The following is a 17,273-nucleotide window of genomic DNA, read 5'->3' on the forward strand; positions in this document are numbered from 1 at the left end:
ATATGTTACACAATGTAACATATTTGTATGTTTCAGAAATCTCACACAATATATACTGAGTCAAAAAAGAAACTTCACATTCTTTCTTCAGGGCACTATAAAAGAACAAGAGATGGTAAGATGGTTAAATTGTTATGCTTTAATTGCTGAGATCTGTGTGATGTAATCGATACACTGACAGTGCCATAATCAGTTCCATAAGGCTACACCGCCGTTCCAAAACATGGGTATACAGAATGTCAAGTCACAATATGGACGTCGAGAACGGAGATTGGCAGCCCGCAACCGATTTTGAATGGTCTGTGAGGACAGTCGACCTCTAAACATCTCAGCCCTGGTTCGTGTAGCCGGCAGAAATCTGCCACGTAGGTGACGTAGGACGATTGGACGGTCTTCTGCTCGTGACGTCACACGTGGACGACCCGACCTTGGGCAATCAGAAGTGGTGCCAGTGTGTTGTAGACGACCTCGCAAGTCATACACAGTACGACGGCTGCATCCCATTGCTCTTGCGACGTCAATAAGTGATTTTCCCGCTTGCAACATGCCAACGGCACGTTCACGTTGCACATTTGACAATCGTGGTATTTCAAGTACCGTTAGAACTGTGGTTTAAAAGTGTTTTTTCAATTCTTGAGGCCAATGCAAACTCGTGCATATGAAGAAAACTTCGATGCGGAGATCACGTGAAACCTGATTTGGCACTAACGTCATTTGAACGAGAAATGGATGGGTTTGAGTGGGTTTTGCTAATGTTTTTCTAGAGTTGAAAGATAGGGATCCCATTTCGGATACATAGATGTATCATCAGAGAAAAATCATTCATTATTTTTCAAATTACATTTTGTGAAGTTTCTTTTTTGACTCAGTATATATATTTGTGTGTGTGTGTGTGTGTGTGTGTGTGTGTGTGTGTTTTACAAAAATAAGTGATTTCTGCATGTGTGTAAGCAATAAATATATAAAAGATGAGTCCAGATATTTCTTCTTGCCAAAACTCCTTTATATCTGAACTAAAGTAATCTGTAATGTTCAGCCAAGATGAAGCAACTCTGACACATGGTCTGTGTAGTTCAAGTCAGTAAGTCTGTTGGCAAGAAGGACTGAATCCTAGCGTCGATGATTCGGTAGCGACGTCTACGGACGGGATCTCTGCTGTCCTCGGATCTGCTGAATTTTAACTTCAGTAGCTGGCTGTTCTTTTTGCAGCATTCGCACAACCTCAAACACATTCGGATGCGTCTTTATGGCATACTTGTTGATTTTGTTGTGCCAACCTTCCAAAGTATTGTTAGTTCTGTGTCCATCATTTTCAACATAATTCCATTTTGGCAGAGTCCATGGACCTTCTACCCAGGTGGTAGTAACGGAATCCAAATGTATCCAAACAGGGCTCCAGATAAGGGCCGTATCGGCGTATGTACGGATAAAAAATATGCACAATACGGTAGCAAATAATTTAGAAAACGTAGCAGGTACGCACCACAGCAATGGTGTACGGTCTTAGAATCATTTACAGACGTATTTATCTGAAGAAAAATATTGGTTTATTGTTTATTGACCTGTTTACACAAGACTATCAATGCTGTGGTGCATATACACTCATGCCAATAATGGTTGTCACCCCCTTCAATTATTTTTTTGGGGAGAGGTGGTGTGGGTGTGGGGTGTGTGGGGTTGGGGTGGGGAAGGGGTGACAACCATTATTGGCATGAGTATATGAAACGAAACAATAATGTACTCGTAAGGTTTTCCACTACTCCAGTGAAAGAATATGGAGTACGTACTCCTGATGTTGAAATATTATCTGGAGCCCTGTCCAAATAAATGTTTTTAACAGCATTTCAATAATCCTTCTACTCCCAATATCACAAAATAATTTGTGAGCTCTCTGTTTCTTTGCGGTATTTTTTTTTTGCATGTTAAACTCCAAAATGGCAATCCTTCCAATCGCATAACGTATTTTAAAAATAATAGTTTGTTTGCAACCTTAATTCTCTTACAAATTGTTAAAAGGACATTCTCTATAATTAACGTAATTCATTTACTCATGAAACGAACATGGTCACTTGCAAATCACTAAGCAAATTCTCTTTCACTAATTAACACCGTCACGGTATGTTGCCCACGCGATGTCGACACTCCGGGGTGTTTGTTCTGTCGACGATTAGCAACATCCTAATTTTCACTTGTCGACAGATCGGGCTGACACCCACTAGGCCTTCTCCTTAACGGCAGAGCTGATATTAATCTCAAATACAGACTCATATTTCAAACACTGATTCCCACATGACACACACATGTTGCCGCGATGCCGGACGCTTGTTGCCATGTTTCATCTGTTGATGCGAAACATAACTAACATCTGTAGCAGAAGTACACCAAGTAGCAGGATATGTATGATGTCATTGATGTGTGTGTTTCTCACGACTTGTGTGTCCTCTACTTAGTTTGGTTGATGGGATAACGTTTTCACACAAACCGACAACCAGCAGCGTGGTGTCATTCACCTTGATATGAGTGACAGGTATGTAGATGTGCAGTGTTTGTATACACGCCGACAACCAGCAGCGTGGTGTCATTCACCTTGATATGAGTGACAGGTATGTAGATGTGCAGTGTTTGTATACACGCCGACAACCAGCAGCGTGGTGTCATTCACCTTGATATGAGTGACAGGTATGTAGATGTGCAGTGTTTGTATACACGCCGACAACCAGCAGCGTGGTGTCATTCACCTTGATATGAGTGACAGGTATGTAGATGTGACAACCAGCAGCGTGGTGTCATTCACCTTGATATGAGTGACAGGTATGTAGATGTGCAGTGTTTGTATACACGCCGACAACCAGCACCGTGGTGTCATTCACCTTGATATGAGTGACAGGTATGTAGATGTGCAGTGTTTGTATACACGCCGACAACCAGCAGCGTGGTGTCATTCACCTTGATATGAGTGACAGGTATGTAGATGTGCAGTGTTTGTATACACGCCGACAACCAGCAGCGTGGTGTCATTCACCTTGATATGAGTGACAGGTATGTAGATTGTAGTGTTTGTATACACGCCGACAACCAGCAGCGTGGTGTCATTCACCTTGATATGAGTGACAGGTATGTAGATTGTAGTGTTTGTATACACGCCGACAACCAGCAGCGTGGTGTCATTCACCTTGATATGAGTGACAGGTATGTAGATGTGCAGTGTTTGTATACACGCCGACAACCAGCAGCGTGGTGTCATTCACCTTGATATGAGTAACAGGTATGTTGATTGTAGTGTTTGTATATACGCCGACAACCAGCAGCGTGGTGTCATTCACCTTGATATGAGTGACAGGTATGTAGATGTGCAGTGTTTGTATACACTGTGTCTTCAGGGCAATGCCATGTCGTCCCTAGATGTCTACTACGTCACACCCACTAGAGGGCGCTGCCACGGAACGGTCAGAGCACAGGTGAATTCTGAACAACGGCCACAAATGTTTGCTCGACAGAGGGACGCAGCTATTGTAGGTTTCAGACTTGTCACTATAATCCTTTACTGTTGGTTCATATAATGCCCCTCCCAACACATCAAGTGGATACGTTTAGATCTCCGATACGTGGGCGTGGCTGACTCTTTATAAAATGCAAGATTTCTCTGAATTAAATCAGGGAGAGAATATATACACAACCTTAATCTTTGGTCATCCTAAGTTTTCATTCAACAGCAGTTTTCTAAATAAAACGTGTGTTTTTGTAAGGGCATTTCACGTCTTGTCTCTTCACCAGGTCCCTGAAGGTGGGGACATACCTGCCCCTGGGGCAAACCTGTATCTGGGGCAAACATTTGCTCTTTTAACGAAGATTTTAGAAAGCCTAATAAACTCAAATATTTGGTTTTAACGCTCTAGCCTGAATCTGTATCGGCGAAAGTCGAATCTGGTTGTTTCCTTGCGTGAACGTGAGGGTTGTTGACTGGGCTGATGGCACCTTATAGAACCTAGACGTCGTGGGACAGTGTTAGTCTGTCACTGGATTGTGTGAGTATATTATGTCTGTACCAAGGTTCATACAGCTGACATATTGCTGAGTGTCATGCTACACAACATACAAGTAAACGCTGTGCTCGGAGCCGCCGACAATATATTTTGCATCATCAAGCATTAACATTCAACTATGACATGGGGACTGGTGAAGCCCGCCACGTAAAACCAGAGATAAACTAACGACTAGTCTGACAATACCCCTGGAACCCCTCAACGAATGCAACAGCAGTGCTAGCTACTGGAAGGTTTACAGTACAGCATCTATCAATCTTTATTTTCTTTGTAGTGGAGGCCATAGGCCCAGGCTACACTTCAGGATTTCAGAGCGGTACATATGTGCATATATAGTTCAGAAGACAATAAGTTAATTTACAGAGTATACAAAAGGAAATATGATATTATTGGCATAGAAGTGAATCTTTAAGTTTCATTGCATTGTGTATATAAATAGCTAGGTTTTTTACAATATATGGATTGCCAGTTGACATGAGCATATTAAACTTATGAATAGTGGGATTCGAATAAAAGTTATGTGGTAAATACAAACATCTCAGATTTTGATAACATTTACATACCAAAATAAAATGAAATTCATTTTCAATAAAGTTATCTTTACATACAAAACATAATCTATTTGATCTGGGTTGATTAATATATCGACCGGTTTCAATTTGGAGGCGGTGTGAAGAAAATCTGAATTTAGCAAGGGCCGATCGGAATTTTGAAATTGATAAATCTTTTATGTAAAATTCAACATTAAATGAGATTTTAAAACAAGAATAAAGTGAAAAGTTAGGACTATTTACAAGCGATGTGTGCCATTCTTGTTCATAACTTGCTCTTAATCTAAAAACAAATTCTGATATGAATTTATCGACGTTACATAAATTTTGCTGCTGTTCCCACATAAAGCCAAATCCAAAAGAGTAAAGAATATTCTTAATTTTTGATGCCCAGTTTGTTTTACCATTTACAGAGTCTAAAACTAACATGTTATAACATTTCTTTACAAATCTGGAATCGGGTATTTTGCATATTTTACACCAATATTTAACAACTTTTTTATATATACATATATACATTGGATAACGGCCACATTCTCCCCTAACTACATGGTTCGAAGTCGACCGTTTGACATTTAAAAACGTTTACAACAAAACATATGTACAACTTCGACTTCTTTAAAGTTATCAACTCCCCATATTTCAGCTCCATATAAAAGAATCGGACTAATTTTTGTATCAAATATCTTAAAAAATACATCATAAGGAAGTGGATTAAACGTATAAAGAGATTTTAGAATGCCATATGCAATTTTCTTAGCTTGCAAAGCAGCGTTATTCACATGGGGAGACCAAGATAGAGAACGTGCAAATAAAATACCCAAACATTTGTAAGATGAAACAGTTTCCAAAAGAATTCCATCGAAATGCCATTTTTCATATTTTGATAATTTACAACCATTTTTAAATATAACAATCTTGTGTTTTTCCAAGTTAACAGTTAATTGATGACTTTTACAGAAACTTTCTAAAATATTTATACGTTTTTGTAAACCAAATACAGAGTCTGCAAAAAGTACAATATCATCAGCAAAAAGTAGTAGGAACATTTGTACAACATCAGGGTGGAGCTGTACACCTGGGTAACATGTGGATTCAATTTCTAGAGCTAATCCATTGATAAAGAATGAGAACAATAGCGGGCTTAAAACACACCCTTGTCGCAAACCCTGTAGGCAATCAAACAACTGAGAGAGAGAAATATCACGCACCTGTCCCTTAACACACTTATAGATAGAAGTTAAGGCTTTAAGCATCTTAGGTGAAACGCCTCTATATTTGAGAATGGCCCATAGTTTATCCCTGTTACCAAAATCAAAAGCCTTTTTGAAATCAACATATATAGCATAGAACTTCCCCTTTTTCTTACATAGATAAAGTTGGATAACAGATTGTAGAATAAAAATATTATCAATTGTACAATAACCTTCCCTAAACCCTGCTTGTGATTCCACAGTATAGGTGAATCTAATATAGTACATTTTATGTCATCAACGTCATAATCAAAATCACATTCACTAATTTGGGGCTCGGCATGATCAGACACAGTGCTTTAGTCTTCATACAAGTTCTTAAAATAGGAAAACCATACATCAATATCAACATTGCTCATTTTCGCTCTGGGGGCTGTATATGTTTTAAGCGTATTCCAGAATATTTTTGCATTATAGATATTCTGTAGTAATTTGTCCTTTATTGACATATTGTAGAGTCTTTTCTTGTTTCGTAAAGCATCATTGTACTTGTTTCTGCAATCGACATATGATTGTCGGGATATGTCAGATTTAACCCTTCTAAATATTATTAACAATCTTTGCGTTTCTAATCTAAGGAAATTACATTCGTAATCAAACCATGGCTGGTTAGATTTAGTATAGTTGTTGCAGCGTTTCTTTGTAAAGTCAGCAGCCTTGATTAAGGCATTAGTAAACGATTGAACTGATTGATTTACATCATAGATAGCTTGGCAAGCACAATCGTCTAGAGTCTTTGTTACATCAGGTGAAAGCAGATTAGCACGGAATTCGTTTACACAGTCATCAGTCCACTTGAACCTGAAGTTCTGTCCAGAGTGTGAATCGCGTGCACGTGCTTCCTTGTGGTTGTCAATGTCACCACGTGACTGAAATGCACAAGTGATTGGCAGATGTGGAGACTCTGGCCTACATCCGATATCGAATCCGCTGCACAACGTAAACAAGTCACTCGATCCGATAACATAGTCTATCACACTTGTTCCGTTTGATGAGATATGCGTGGAGTCACCAATTAATTTATCATTTCCAGTTCTGCCGTTAAAAATTGAGATATTCAAACTTGCGCATAATTCAAATAATTTTTTACCATAGTTTGAAACAAAATTGTCACATGAGTACCGTCTATGTTGAATATTATCGTGTAAGAATTCGCAATAGTCCATCTTTAGAGTAGATATTATATCGTCCTCTACATAGTCTAGGTTAGTGCCGGTTCTTGCGTTGAAGTCACCACCAATCAGAAGTGAGATGTTACTCAACTCTTGTAGAACATCAGTTAGTGAGTCTTGTAGCAAGGATATACCACAATGTACGTTATTATGAGCGTACCATGTAGATGTCTCAGGGTGAATATATACACAACCTAATAACACATCTTTTTCTGAATTAAAAAACACTTTGTCGAACAACAGGGATACACAATTTGGAGTAATCTTAGACATTCCCCCTGATGATCTGCCATGGGCAGAGATTCGAACTGCATCTAGATTGTAGCACATGAACTCATCCGAGAACATATCATGGTCTTCTTGTGTATTCCACGTCTCACACATGCCAATTACATCGAATGTTTCAGCAGAGCTCACAAAGTCAGCATCCGATGATTTAGAAGTGAGTCCGTTGACATTCCAAACTAAAAATGAGTGATTATTGATGGTATGGACACTAACATCTGGGCCCTGGCCACACCCCTATCTCCTCCTCTCCCGCTTGTCCCTAGAGCGTAGATTGGGTCCAGGCTTCTTGTTGCTTGATGTAAGGGGCTCTGGGTCGGGCCTAGTAGCAGACGACGCATCTGGCTGAGTGGGGGTGGTATCTGTATTCTGCCTCTCGGTCACAAACAGTTTACCATTTTTTGAAATAGCCAAGTTTGTTCTCAGCTTTCAAATCGTTGAGCTTCCGTCGTTGATTTTTCGTGAGGTCTGAGGAAATTCCGTATCTGTCCTCTTTAAGTCTGTCTATCAGTTTCAAGGCCCACACTTTATCCTCTGGGTAGAGAAATTTGACTATCATGGGTCTTGGCTGGCCTGGCTTCCCCTTTAACCTGTGTGCGGCAACGATACAGTCGCTAGTGATATCATTATCACCGTCTGTGTTATGTCCATTCAAAGTGTCACATACATATTTCTTACACACAGAGACTGTCTCTCGTGCTTTTCAGGTCGACCATACAGAATGACGTTGCAGCGTCTACTGTATTGTTCTTGTTTCTCCAGCATATCCTCTATACTGTCTAGTTTATCAGTAACCATGGTTATATTGTCGTTGCTTGGAGACATCTCTAGGCGATCTAACCTATCTGCAACTTCGTCAACATCAGCACGTAGAATTTCCTGTCTGCATCTTAGATCTGCCAGCTCAGAGCTTATGTTATCTAGCGTGTTACTCATCTTCCCCATATCTACCTTCAGGTCTCTGATTTCCGAGGTGATATCCTGTTTCATCGTTTTAAATGCTGATAGTATTTCTTCACGAAATGAAACAACATTATCAACAGGTCCTGGGTTAAGTTCGATGTCACCAGATAGTATGAGAAGAGCACTTCGGTATATCAGAGTAAGGGTAGTGTTTACCTTTTCGTCGTCAGATGCGAGATGTGAAATCCTCCATGAACATCCAATGTGAAAATTAATCTCAATATCCCGATAGAGCTGTGTGAGTGTACAGCCTACCATGACAATACAGAAGATCACAAACGTCACACTAACAATCCGGTAGCTTGTGTCCATCCCGGGTGACCATCGGCTGGTCAGTGTGTAGTGGTCACTGTCATGGCTGTCACTTCGGCGGGAACTGAGCTTGGGTCGGTGATAAAAAGTCCCAATTCTAGATCTCCAGAGTTCGATCGAGATACCCATATTCTCAGATTCAGTCGTTTATTAAATTTCGTTGCAGAAACAGATATATATTCCGGGTCGAACGTACTTATTGGTGAATTATAAACATGGAATGCTGGGACCGATGTTTCGCACAACCGCTCTCTCAGGGCACAAGTAACTCGAATCTGGTTGTTTCCTTGCGTGAACGTGAGGGTTGTTGACTGGGCTGATGGCGCCTTATAGAACCTAGACGTCGTGGGACAGTGTTAGTCTGTCACTGGATTGTGTGAGTGGATTATGTCTGTACCAAGGTTCATACAGCTGACATATTGCTGAGTGTCATGCTACACAACATACAAGTAAACGCTGTGCTCGGAGCCGCCGACGATATATTTTGCATCATCAAGCATTAACATTCAACTATGACATGGGGACTGGTGAAGCCCTACACGTAAAACCAGAGATAAACTAACGACTAGTCTGACAATACCCCTGGAACCGTGCCCCCTCAACGAATGCAACAGCAGTGCTAGCTACTGGAAGGTTTACAGTAGAAAAGTACAGCATCAAAAACACACTCGTATATGATAACCTAAACTACAGCAGACATGTAACATTACGCAGCAGTCATGTAAGGGTATAAATGTACCTCCTAAGACAGATATTACCAATCACGTATTGTAATGGCTCTGATCCTTAACATGAGTACATATCGTCGCAGTGTCTTCAGTTGAAGCCTGAGCTTCAGAATACTTAACTTTTTGAAGTTATGAAGTTATAGTTTCCAGCATAATACTATTAACATCCAACACTTTGGTGACATCTAAAATATAATTACGAGTAAGTTGTTTTGGAAAGAGTTTTCCAAAGCATTACGATGATCTGGACTGGATGAACACCATCAGGACTGTTCCGGTCATAGCAACCACTCACGCAATGGTTGATCGTGGACCCTGCGATAAAATCGACACCAGGAAAAACTGGATACATCAACTTGAGCAGAACTAACAGGACAGCGGATGATCATTTAACTCAGTAACTATTCCATAGACAGATAATATGTAGCATACATGAACAATGTTCTTCACGCCTTGTTTTCCATGCAAACGTGTCTGGTGAGTCTGTTTGGGTAGAACGAAGTCAAGGACAGTCCGTGCATGAGCGATTGGGCTCGGGTGATCTCAGTTTGGGTCATCTGCCTCGTTCGGGTGATCTAAGTTTGGGTCATCTGCCTCAGACATCTTTCTTTGGGTAGTTGGTGGTCAGACAGCAGAACGTTCCTGTTAAAAGGATTGAGAGCTTTCACACATATCTTGCATTCGTTTGCAATTACACCATCGTTCGGACGCAAAACGTAGAAGCAGCAGGCAAAGTGATAATTATAGCAAACACAATATTCCAACTCATATCCACCTACAAACAGGTGAAGATTCTAAAGATCAAAAGAGCCTAGCACCCAAAGGCAACTAGCCAGACTGTCCAATTTACCCCCATTTGGTTCAACACTGTAAGGACCATTCCAGGCATGACCAACACCGTCATGAGGAGTTCAGTCTGCTCCACCTCGTTGGCTGCACCACACTTTGACATGGTGTGGGTATTGCAGGCCCGAAGAAAGAGGCAGAAAGTACCGTTTCTGACGGTAGTGGAGCAGGCATGGGTGATCCAGACAGAGTAACCCAAAGGCAGAAAACTAGACAATCTGGATGGCCCCTTTAGGTACAACTTACTCACGATCATTCCATACATGGCCAATACCATTTGGATCCTCTCGCTTTGGGGACATCCGCCTCAAATATCTGTCTCTTGGTACTTGGCGTTCGTGCATCAGAAAGTACCTGTTATAAACGGATTGAGAATCTAACTTACACAACTGCAATGTCCCTCACACATATCTTGCTTTCGTTTTCAATTACACTATCGCAAGTTAAAGTGAGGTACCATTTTACGTCGAATCGGCATTACTTCAACCTTAAAGCAAGTGTAGAGAGAACTGATAGTGTGAAAAGAATGCAAATAAACTGATGCAATTCATATCCACTTGCCATCAGGTGAAGATCCTAAGAATCTAGTCTTGTAGGTTTCTTCCTTTGAGACAGTACTGAACCAGAGGGCAGTGGACCAGGCATGGGTGATCAAGAGAGCCTAGCACCCAAAGGCAACTAGCCAGACTGTCCAATTTACCCCCATTTGGTTCAACACTGTAAGGACCATTCCAGGCATGACCAACACCGTCATGAGGAGTTCAGTCTGCCCCACCTCGTTGGCTGCACCACACTTTGACATGGTGTGGGTATTGCAGGCCCGAAGAAAGAGGCAGAAAGTACCGTTTCTGACGGTAGTGGAGCAGGCATGGGTGATCCAGACAGAGTAACCCAAAGGCAGAAAACTAGACAATCTGGATGGCCCCTTTAGGTACAACTTACTCACGATCATTCCATACATGGCCAATACCATTTGGATCCTCTCGCTTTGGGGACATCCGCCTCAAGTATCTGTCTCTTGGTACTTGGCGTTCGTGCATCAGAAAGTACCTGTTATAAACGGATTGAGAATCTAACTTACACAACTGCAATGTCCCTCACACATATCTTGCTTTCGTTTTCAATTACACTATCGCAAGTTAAAGTGAGGTACCATTTTACGTCGAATCGGCATTACTTCAACCTTAAAGCAAGTGTAGAGAGAACTGATAGTGTGAAAAGAATGCAAATAAACTGATGCAATTCATATCCACTTACCATCAGGTGAAGATCCTAAGAATCTAGTCTTGTAGGTTTCTTCCTTGAGACAGTACTGAACCAGAGGGCAGTGGACCAGGCATGGGTGATCAAGAGAGCCTAGCACCCAAAGGCAACTAGCCAGACTGTCCAATTTACCCCCATTTGGTTCAACACTGTAAGGACCATTCCAGGCATGACCAACACCGTCATGAGGGAGTTCAGTCTGCTCCACCTCGTTGGCTGCACCACACTTTGACATGGTGTGGGTATTGCAGGCCCGAAGAAAGAGGCAGAAAGTACCGTTTCTGACGGTAGTGGAGCAGGCATGGGTGATCCAGACAGAGTAACCCAAAGGCAGAAAACTAGACAATCTGGATGGCCCCTTTAGGGTACAACTTACTCACGATCATTCCATACATGGCCAATACCATTTGGATCCTCTCGCTTTGGGGACATCCGCCTCAAATATCTGTCTCTTGGTACTTGGCGTTCGTGCATCAGAAAGTACCTGTTATAAACGGATTGAGAATCTAACTTACACAACTGTAATGTCCCTCACACATATCTTGCTTTCGTTTTCAATTACACTATCGCAAGTTAAAGTGAGGTACCATTTTACGTCGAATCGGCATTACTTCAACCTTAAAGCAAGTGTAGAGAGAACTGATAGTGTGAAAAGAATGCAAATAAACTGATGCAATTCATATCCACTTACCATCAGGTGAAGATCCTAAGAATCTAGTCTTGTAGGTTTCTTCCTTGAGACAGTACTGAACCAGAGGGCAGTGGACCAGGCATGGGTGATCAAGAGAGCCTAGCACCCAAAAGTAACTAGCCAGACTGTCAATTTACCCCCATTTGGTTCAACACTGTAAGGACCATTCCAGGCATGACCATCACCGTCATGAGCAGTTCAGTCTGCCCCACCTGTTGGCTGCACCACACTTTGACATGGTGTGGGTATTGCAGGCCCGAAGAAGAGGCAGAAAGTACCGTTTCTGACGGTAGTGGAGCAGGCATGGGTGATCCAGACAGAGTAACCCAAAGGCAGAAAACTAGACAATCTGGATGGGTCCTTTAGGTACAACTTACTCACGATCATTCCATACATGGCCAATACCATTTGGATCCTCTCGCTTTGGGGACATCCGCCTCAAGTATCTGTCTCTTGGTACTTGGCGTTCGTGCATCAGAAAGTACCTGTTATAAACGGATTGAGAATCTAACTTACACAACTGCAATGTCCTCACACATATCTTGCTTTCGTTTTCAACTACACTATCGCAAGTTAAAGTGAGGTACCATTTTACGTCGAATCGGCATTATTTCAACCTTAAAGCAAGTGTAGAGAGAACTGATAGTGTGAAAAGAATGCAAATAAACTGATGCAATTCATATCCACTTACCATCAGGTGAAGATCCTAAGAATCTAGTCTTGTAGGTTTCTTCCTTGAGACAGTACTGAACCAGAGGGCAGTGGACCAGGCATGTGTGATCAAGAGAGCCTAGCACCCAAAGGCAACTAGCCAGACTGTCCAATTTACCCCCATTTGGTTCAACACTGTAAGGACCATTCCAGGCATGACCAACACCGTCATGAGCAGTTCAGTCTGCCCCACCTCGTTGGCTGCACCACACTTTGACATGGTGTGGGTATTGCAGGCCCGAAGAAAGAGGCAGAAAGTACCGTTTCTGACGGTAGTGGAGCAGGCATGGGTGATCCAGACAGAGTAACCCAAAGGCAGAAAACTAGACAATCTGGATGGCCCCTTTAGGTACAACTTACTCACGATCATTCCATACATGGCCAATACCATTTGGATCCTCTCGCTTTGGGGACATCCGCCTCAAGTATCTGTCTCTTGGTACTTGGCGTTCGTGCATCAGAAAGTACCTGTTATAAACGGATTGAGAATCTAACTTACACAACTGCAATGTCCCTCACACATATCTTGCTTTCGTTTTCAATTACACTATCGCAAGTTAAAGTGAGGTACCATTTTACGTCGAATCGGCATTACTTCAACCTTAAAGCAAGTGTAGAGAGAACTGATAGTGTGAAAAGAATGCAAATAAACTGATGCAATTCATATCCACTTACCATCAGGTGAAGATCCTAAGAATCTAGTCTTGTAGGTTTCTTCCTTGAGACAGTACTGAACCAGAGGGCAGTGGACCAGGCATGGGTGATCAAGAGAGCCTAGCACCCAAAGGCAACTAGCCAGACTGTCCAATTTACCCCCATTTGGTTCAACACTGTAAGGACCATTCCAGGCATGACCAACACCGTCATGAGCAGTTCAGTCTGCCCCACCTCGTTGGCTGCACCACACTTTGACATGGTGTGGGTATTGCAGGCCCGAAGAAAGAGGCAGAAAGTACCGTTTCTGACGGTAGTGGTGCAGGCATGGGTGATCCAGACAGAGTAACCCAAAGGCAGACAACTAGACAATCTGGATGGCCCCTTTAGGTACAACTTACTCACGATCATTCCATACATGGCCAATACCATTTGGATCCTCTCGCTTTGGGGACATCCGCCTCAAATATCTGTCTCTTGGTACTTGGCGTTCGTGCATCAGAAAGTACCTGTTATAAACGGATTGAGAATCTAACTTACACAACTGCAATGTCCCTCACACATATCTTGCTTTCGTTTTCAATTACACTATCGCAAGTTAAAGTGAGGTACCATTTTACGTCGAATCGGCATTACTTCAACCTTAAAGCAAGTGTAGAGAGAACTGATAGTGTGAAAAGAATGCAAATAAACTGATGCAATTCATATCCACTTACCATCAGGTGAAGATCCTAAGAATCTAGTCTTGTAGGTTTCTTCCTTGAGACAGTACTGAACCAGAGGGCAGTGGACCAGGCATGGGTGATCAAGAGAGCCTAGCACCCAAAGGCAACTAGCCAGACTGTCCAATTTACCCCCATTTGGTTCAACACTGTAAGGACCATTCCAGGCATGACCAACACCGTCATGAGCAGTTCAGTCTGCCCCACCTCGTTGGCTGCACCACACTTTGACATGGTGTGGGTATTGCAGGCCCGAAGAAAGAGGCAGAAAGTACCGTTTCTGACGGTAGTGGAGCAGGCATGGGTGATCCAGACAGAGTAACCCAAAGGCAGACAACTAGACAATCTGGATGGCCCCTTTAGGTACAACTTACTCACGATCATTCCATACATGGCCAATACCATTTGGATCCTCTCGGTTTTGGAACATCCCTCTCAAGTATCTGTCTCTTGGTACTTGGCGTTCGTGCATCAGAAAGTACCTGTTATAAACGGATTGAGAATCTAACTTACACAACTGCAATGTCCCTCACACATATCTTGCTTTCGTTTTCAATTACACTATCGCAAGTTAAAGTGAGGTACCATTTTACGTCGAATCGGCATTACTTCAACCTTAAAGCAAGTGTAGAGAGAACTGATAGTGTGAAAAGAATGCAAATAAACTGATGCAATTCATATCCGCTTACCATCAGGTGAAGATCCTAAGAATCTAGTCTTGTAGGTTTCTTCCTTGAGACAGTACTGAACCAGAGGGCAGTGGAGAGGGTTTTCTTGGGGGTGTTTCTATTTTCACTGCGGGTAATCACCTCATCAATATCAGTTGATACCTGACGGAATCGATTCGTCGTCTGTAATGTGATCGATAGATCGATAGATCCTTGGTTGGTACCTTTCTTAGACGATTGCCTTTCAGTTGTGCCTCATAATCCGTACCTTCAATTTGAACAAAGTACTCTGTTTCATGTTTTCCAAAGACTGCAGTAGCGACTCCAGAACCTCTGTCATCAATTCTTACAGAATCACCAATTTTGAGAAATGGGGGCAGCCATGTTTGGTTACAAACAATGTAATCTCGCGACGACGTCATCAATGAAATGTTAAAACGTTTTAGGATTCGCATGGCGTGTATGGAGTTTTGCGAAAGTAGTTCGTGGATTGACGTAATTTGCATAGTTATCAGATTTGGATACCAAGTTTATCAGATTGCTTTATTGCACCGATAACACCCTCCATTATATGATAACTAGCTTTATGATGATGTGTTACATGGCCATCCAGGCATTGAAGTATGGCAATTACCTGGTGATAGAAGAGTACTTATATCGCCCTCCACGCATATTGCACTGCCCAAAGTTTATCCAGAATATTTGCCCGTTCGTCTGCCAGCGACGGACCACCGGTTACACTTGTAAAGTCAAATCGAACGTTTACTGTACATCTACTTCCCAGTGTAAGAGATATGGCCCCGTTTTTTCCCTTTTGCCCGGTAGTTTATAGATAATTTAAATTGTTACTGCGTCGGTCTGTAAACTCTTACTTTTCAAGGTAAATTGTGTGCATGGCCCGTGATGTCATCACTTATATTCGGTGGTCCATTTCTACAACTTCCACTATTTCGCACTTCTCTAACTGTCTTGCAAATGAAATCTGTATGTGAAGATCGTCAGGAATATGTATTCATTTGTAGTGACGCTATATATTTATGGAATGTCAAAAACATTTATAACTGCTCGTAAACGGCTTGAACAAGTAATACACTTACAGCATACGGTTACATGAGAGTGAGAGTGACTGGTGCTGACAATCCAGAAACACATGTGGAGCAATCGCGATTCGAACCCCCCTAATCAAGGGACGCAACTCTGCATAGCCTATTGCACCACCCACGTGACCCACAGCTGTATTCCGAAAGTACACACAACAACGGCCGTGTATCACGACATTCGTCTGGCTGAATAATTGTCGCCATGCGGGATTTTACAGCACCTCAATCAATGTTCGCTGTTTGCGAGTTGCAGTCATGTACAATGCCATTCCAAGGAGCTGGTTTCCATTCCCAAGCTGCATGTGTGGCTGTTGTCACCTGCTCCGTGCAGATGAACTTCGATCGGATAGTATGTCTCTGTCCATTCATTCATCATGTAGGTGAGGCCCTATGTGGTTTACCCAGGCTTTGTATACCAGGATATTTCAGTTATTATTTGTTGGATTATTATCTATTATTATATGATTGATTCCTAAGAGTGAGTGAGTGAGTGAGTTTAGTTTTACGCCGCACTCAACAATATTCCAGCTATATGGCGTCGGGCTCTAAATTATCGAGTCTGGACCAGACAATCCAGTGATCAACAGCATGAGCATCGATCTACACAATTGGGATATTGCCAAGTCAGCGACCCCGACCACCCGATCCCGTTAGTGGCCTTTTACGATAAGCATGGGTTACTGAAGACCAATTCTGGCCCGGATCTTCCTGGGTCTTGATCCCTGAGAAATACGAGTAGTAGCTACACTAGCGACGTAACGGCGAACTGAGACGACACCAGCATCATCAAGTACCGGGTAGCTTCTCCCTGTGTGTATCACTACTATAGCCTCATGCCCCCAAACAGTCATATATAATCTTATGTATCATGCCTATTTATTCTATTTCCGCTATGATATATTGTTAATGCTTTTATACATTGTGTGGACACACACGCGAGCGCACGCACGAACGCTGAAACCTGCGCGACACCTGGAAGTGTTTGTACTTGAGACCACAGTGTCTGGGTGTGGCAGGACGGCACATTCACTCCATGTTGATAAATTCAGTACAACCATTACAACCTTCTCTACGTTTCTTTAAAAGAATGTTTCATGACATGACACACTTCCTCAACCGTTCGACTCTCAAAACAAACTCTTTCCATCAGCGGCATACAGGCGTATCATCACTTCAATAGGCCCGCCCCGGTTCTAGTACCATCCTATGACTTCGGGACTTGTAGGGTGATTGTCTACTCGAGTACTAAGTCGGCAGTGTATGTACGTCATAGTTTTGTTGTTTTGCTCCACTGTCTCTACACTTGTAGTG

General features: G+C 42.3%; 1 protein-coding gene across 11 annotated transcripts; it reads right to left on the reverse strand.

Annotated features, from left to right (window-relative positions):
* Positions 1-9,041: 9,041 nt before the first annotated feature.
* On the reverse strand, positions 9,042-13,939 carry LOC124262587. 11 transcript variants are annotated; one of them, XR_006894642.1, is made up of 6 exons: positions 13,874-13,939; positions 13,179-13,286; positions 12,485-12,592; positions 11,797-11,900; positions 11,096-11,203; positions 10,761-10,870 (listed from the first exon to the last, which is right to left on the reverse strand). XR_006894642.1 is itself a non-coding variant. In XM_046697085.1 (6 exons), exons 3-6 carry the CDS (start codon positions 13,274-13,276, stop codon positions 11,193-11,195), a joined length of 321 nt encoding a protein of 106 aa, XP_046553041.1. In that variant the 5' UTR covers positions 13,277-13,286; positions 13,494-13,648; positions 13,874-13,934; the 3' UTR covers positions 11,050-11,192. The 11 variants fall into 11 exon arrangements, 4 of the variants coding, with proteins under 4 accessions (XP_046553041.1, XP_046553039.1, XP_046553042.1 ...); XM_046697085.1 differs by lacking the exon at positions 10,761-10,870 and adding an exon at positions 13,494-13,648 and having other exon boundaries at positions 11,050-11,203; positions 13,874-13,934; XM_046697083.1 differs by lacking the exon at positions 10,761-10,870 and having other exon boundaries at positions 11,050-11,203.
* Between the last annotated feature and the right edge of the window lie 3,334 nt (positions 13,940-17,273).

The sequence above is a fragment of the Haliotis rubra genome, unplaced genomic scaffold (assembly GCF_003918875.1).
Source record: "Haliotis rubra isolate DU_JTF1 unplaced genomic scaffold, ASM391887v1 Scf846, whole genome shotgun sequence".
Classification (NCBI taxonomy): domain Eukaryota; kingdom Metazoa; phylum Mollusca; class Gastropoda; order Lepetellida; family Haliotidae; genus Haliotis; species Haliotis rubra.

Bases quoted from the DNA above. Each gene is read 5' to 3' on its own strand.
- LOC124262587 (XM_046697083.1), bottom strand. From the start codon at position 13,929: ATGTCCCCAAAGCGAGAGGATCCAAATGGTATTGGCCATGTATGGAAT. The intron at 13,287-13,873 runs GTAAGTTGTACC...CGTTTATAACAG, and splicing joins CATGTATGGAATGATCGTGA to GTACTTTCTGATGCACGAAC. The intron at 12,593-13,178 runs GTAAGTTGTACC...CGTTTATAACAG, and splicing joins CATGTATGGAATGATCGTGA to GTACTTTCTGATGCACGAAC.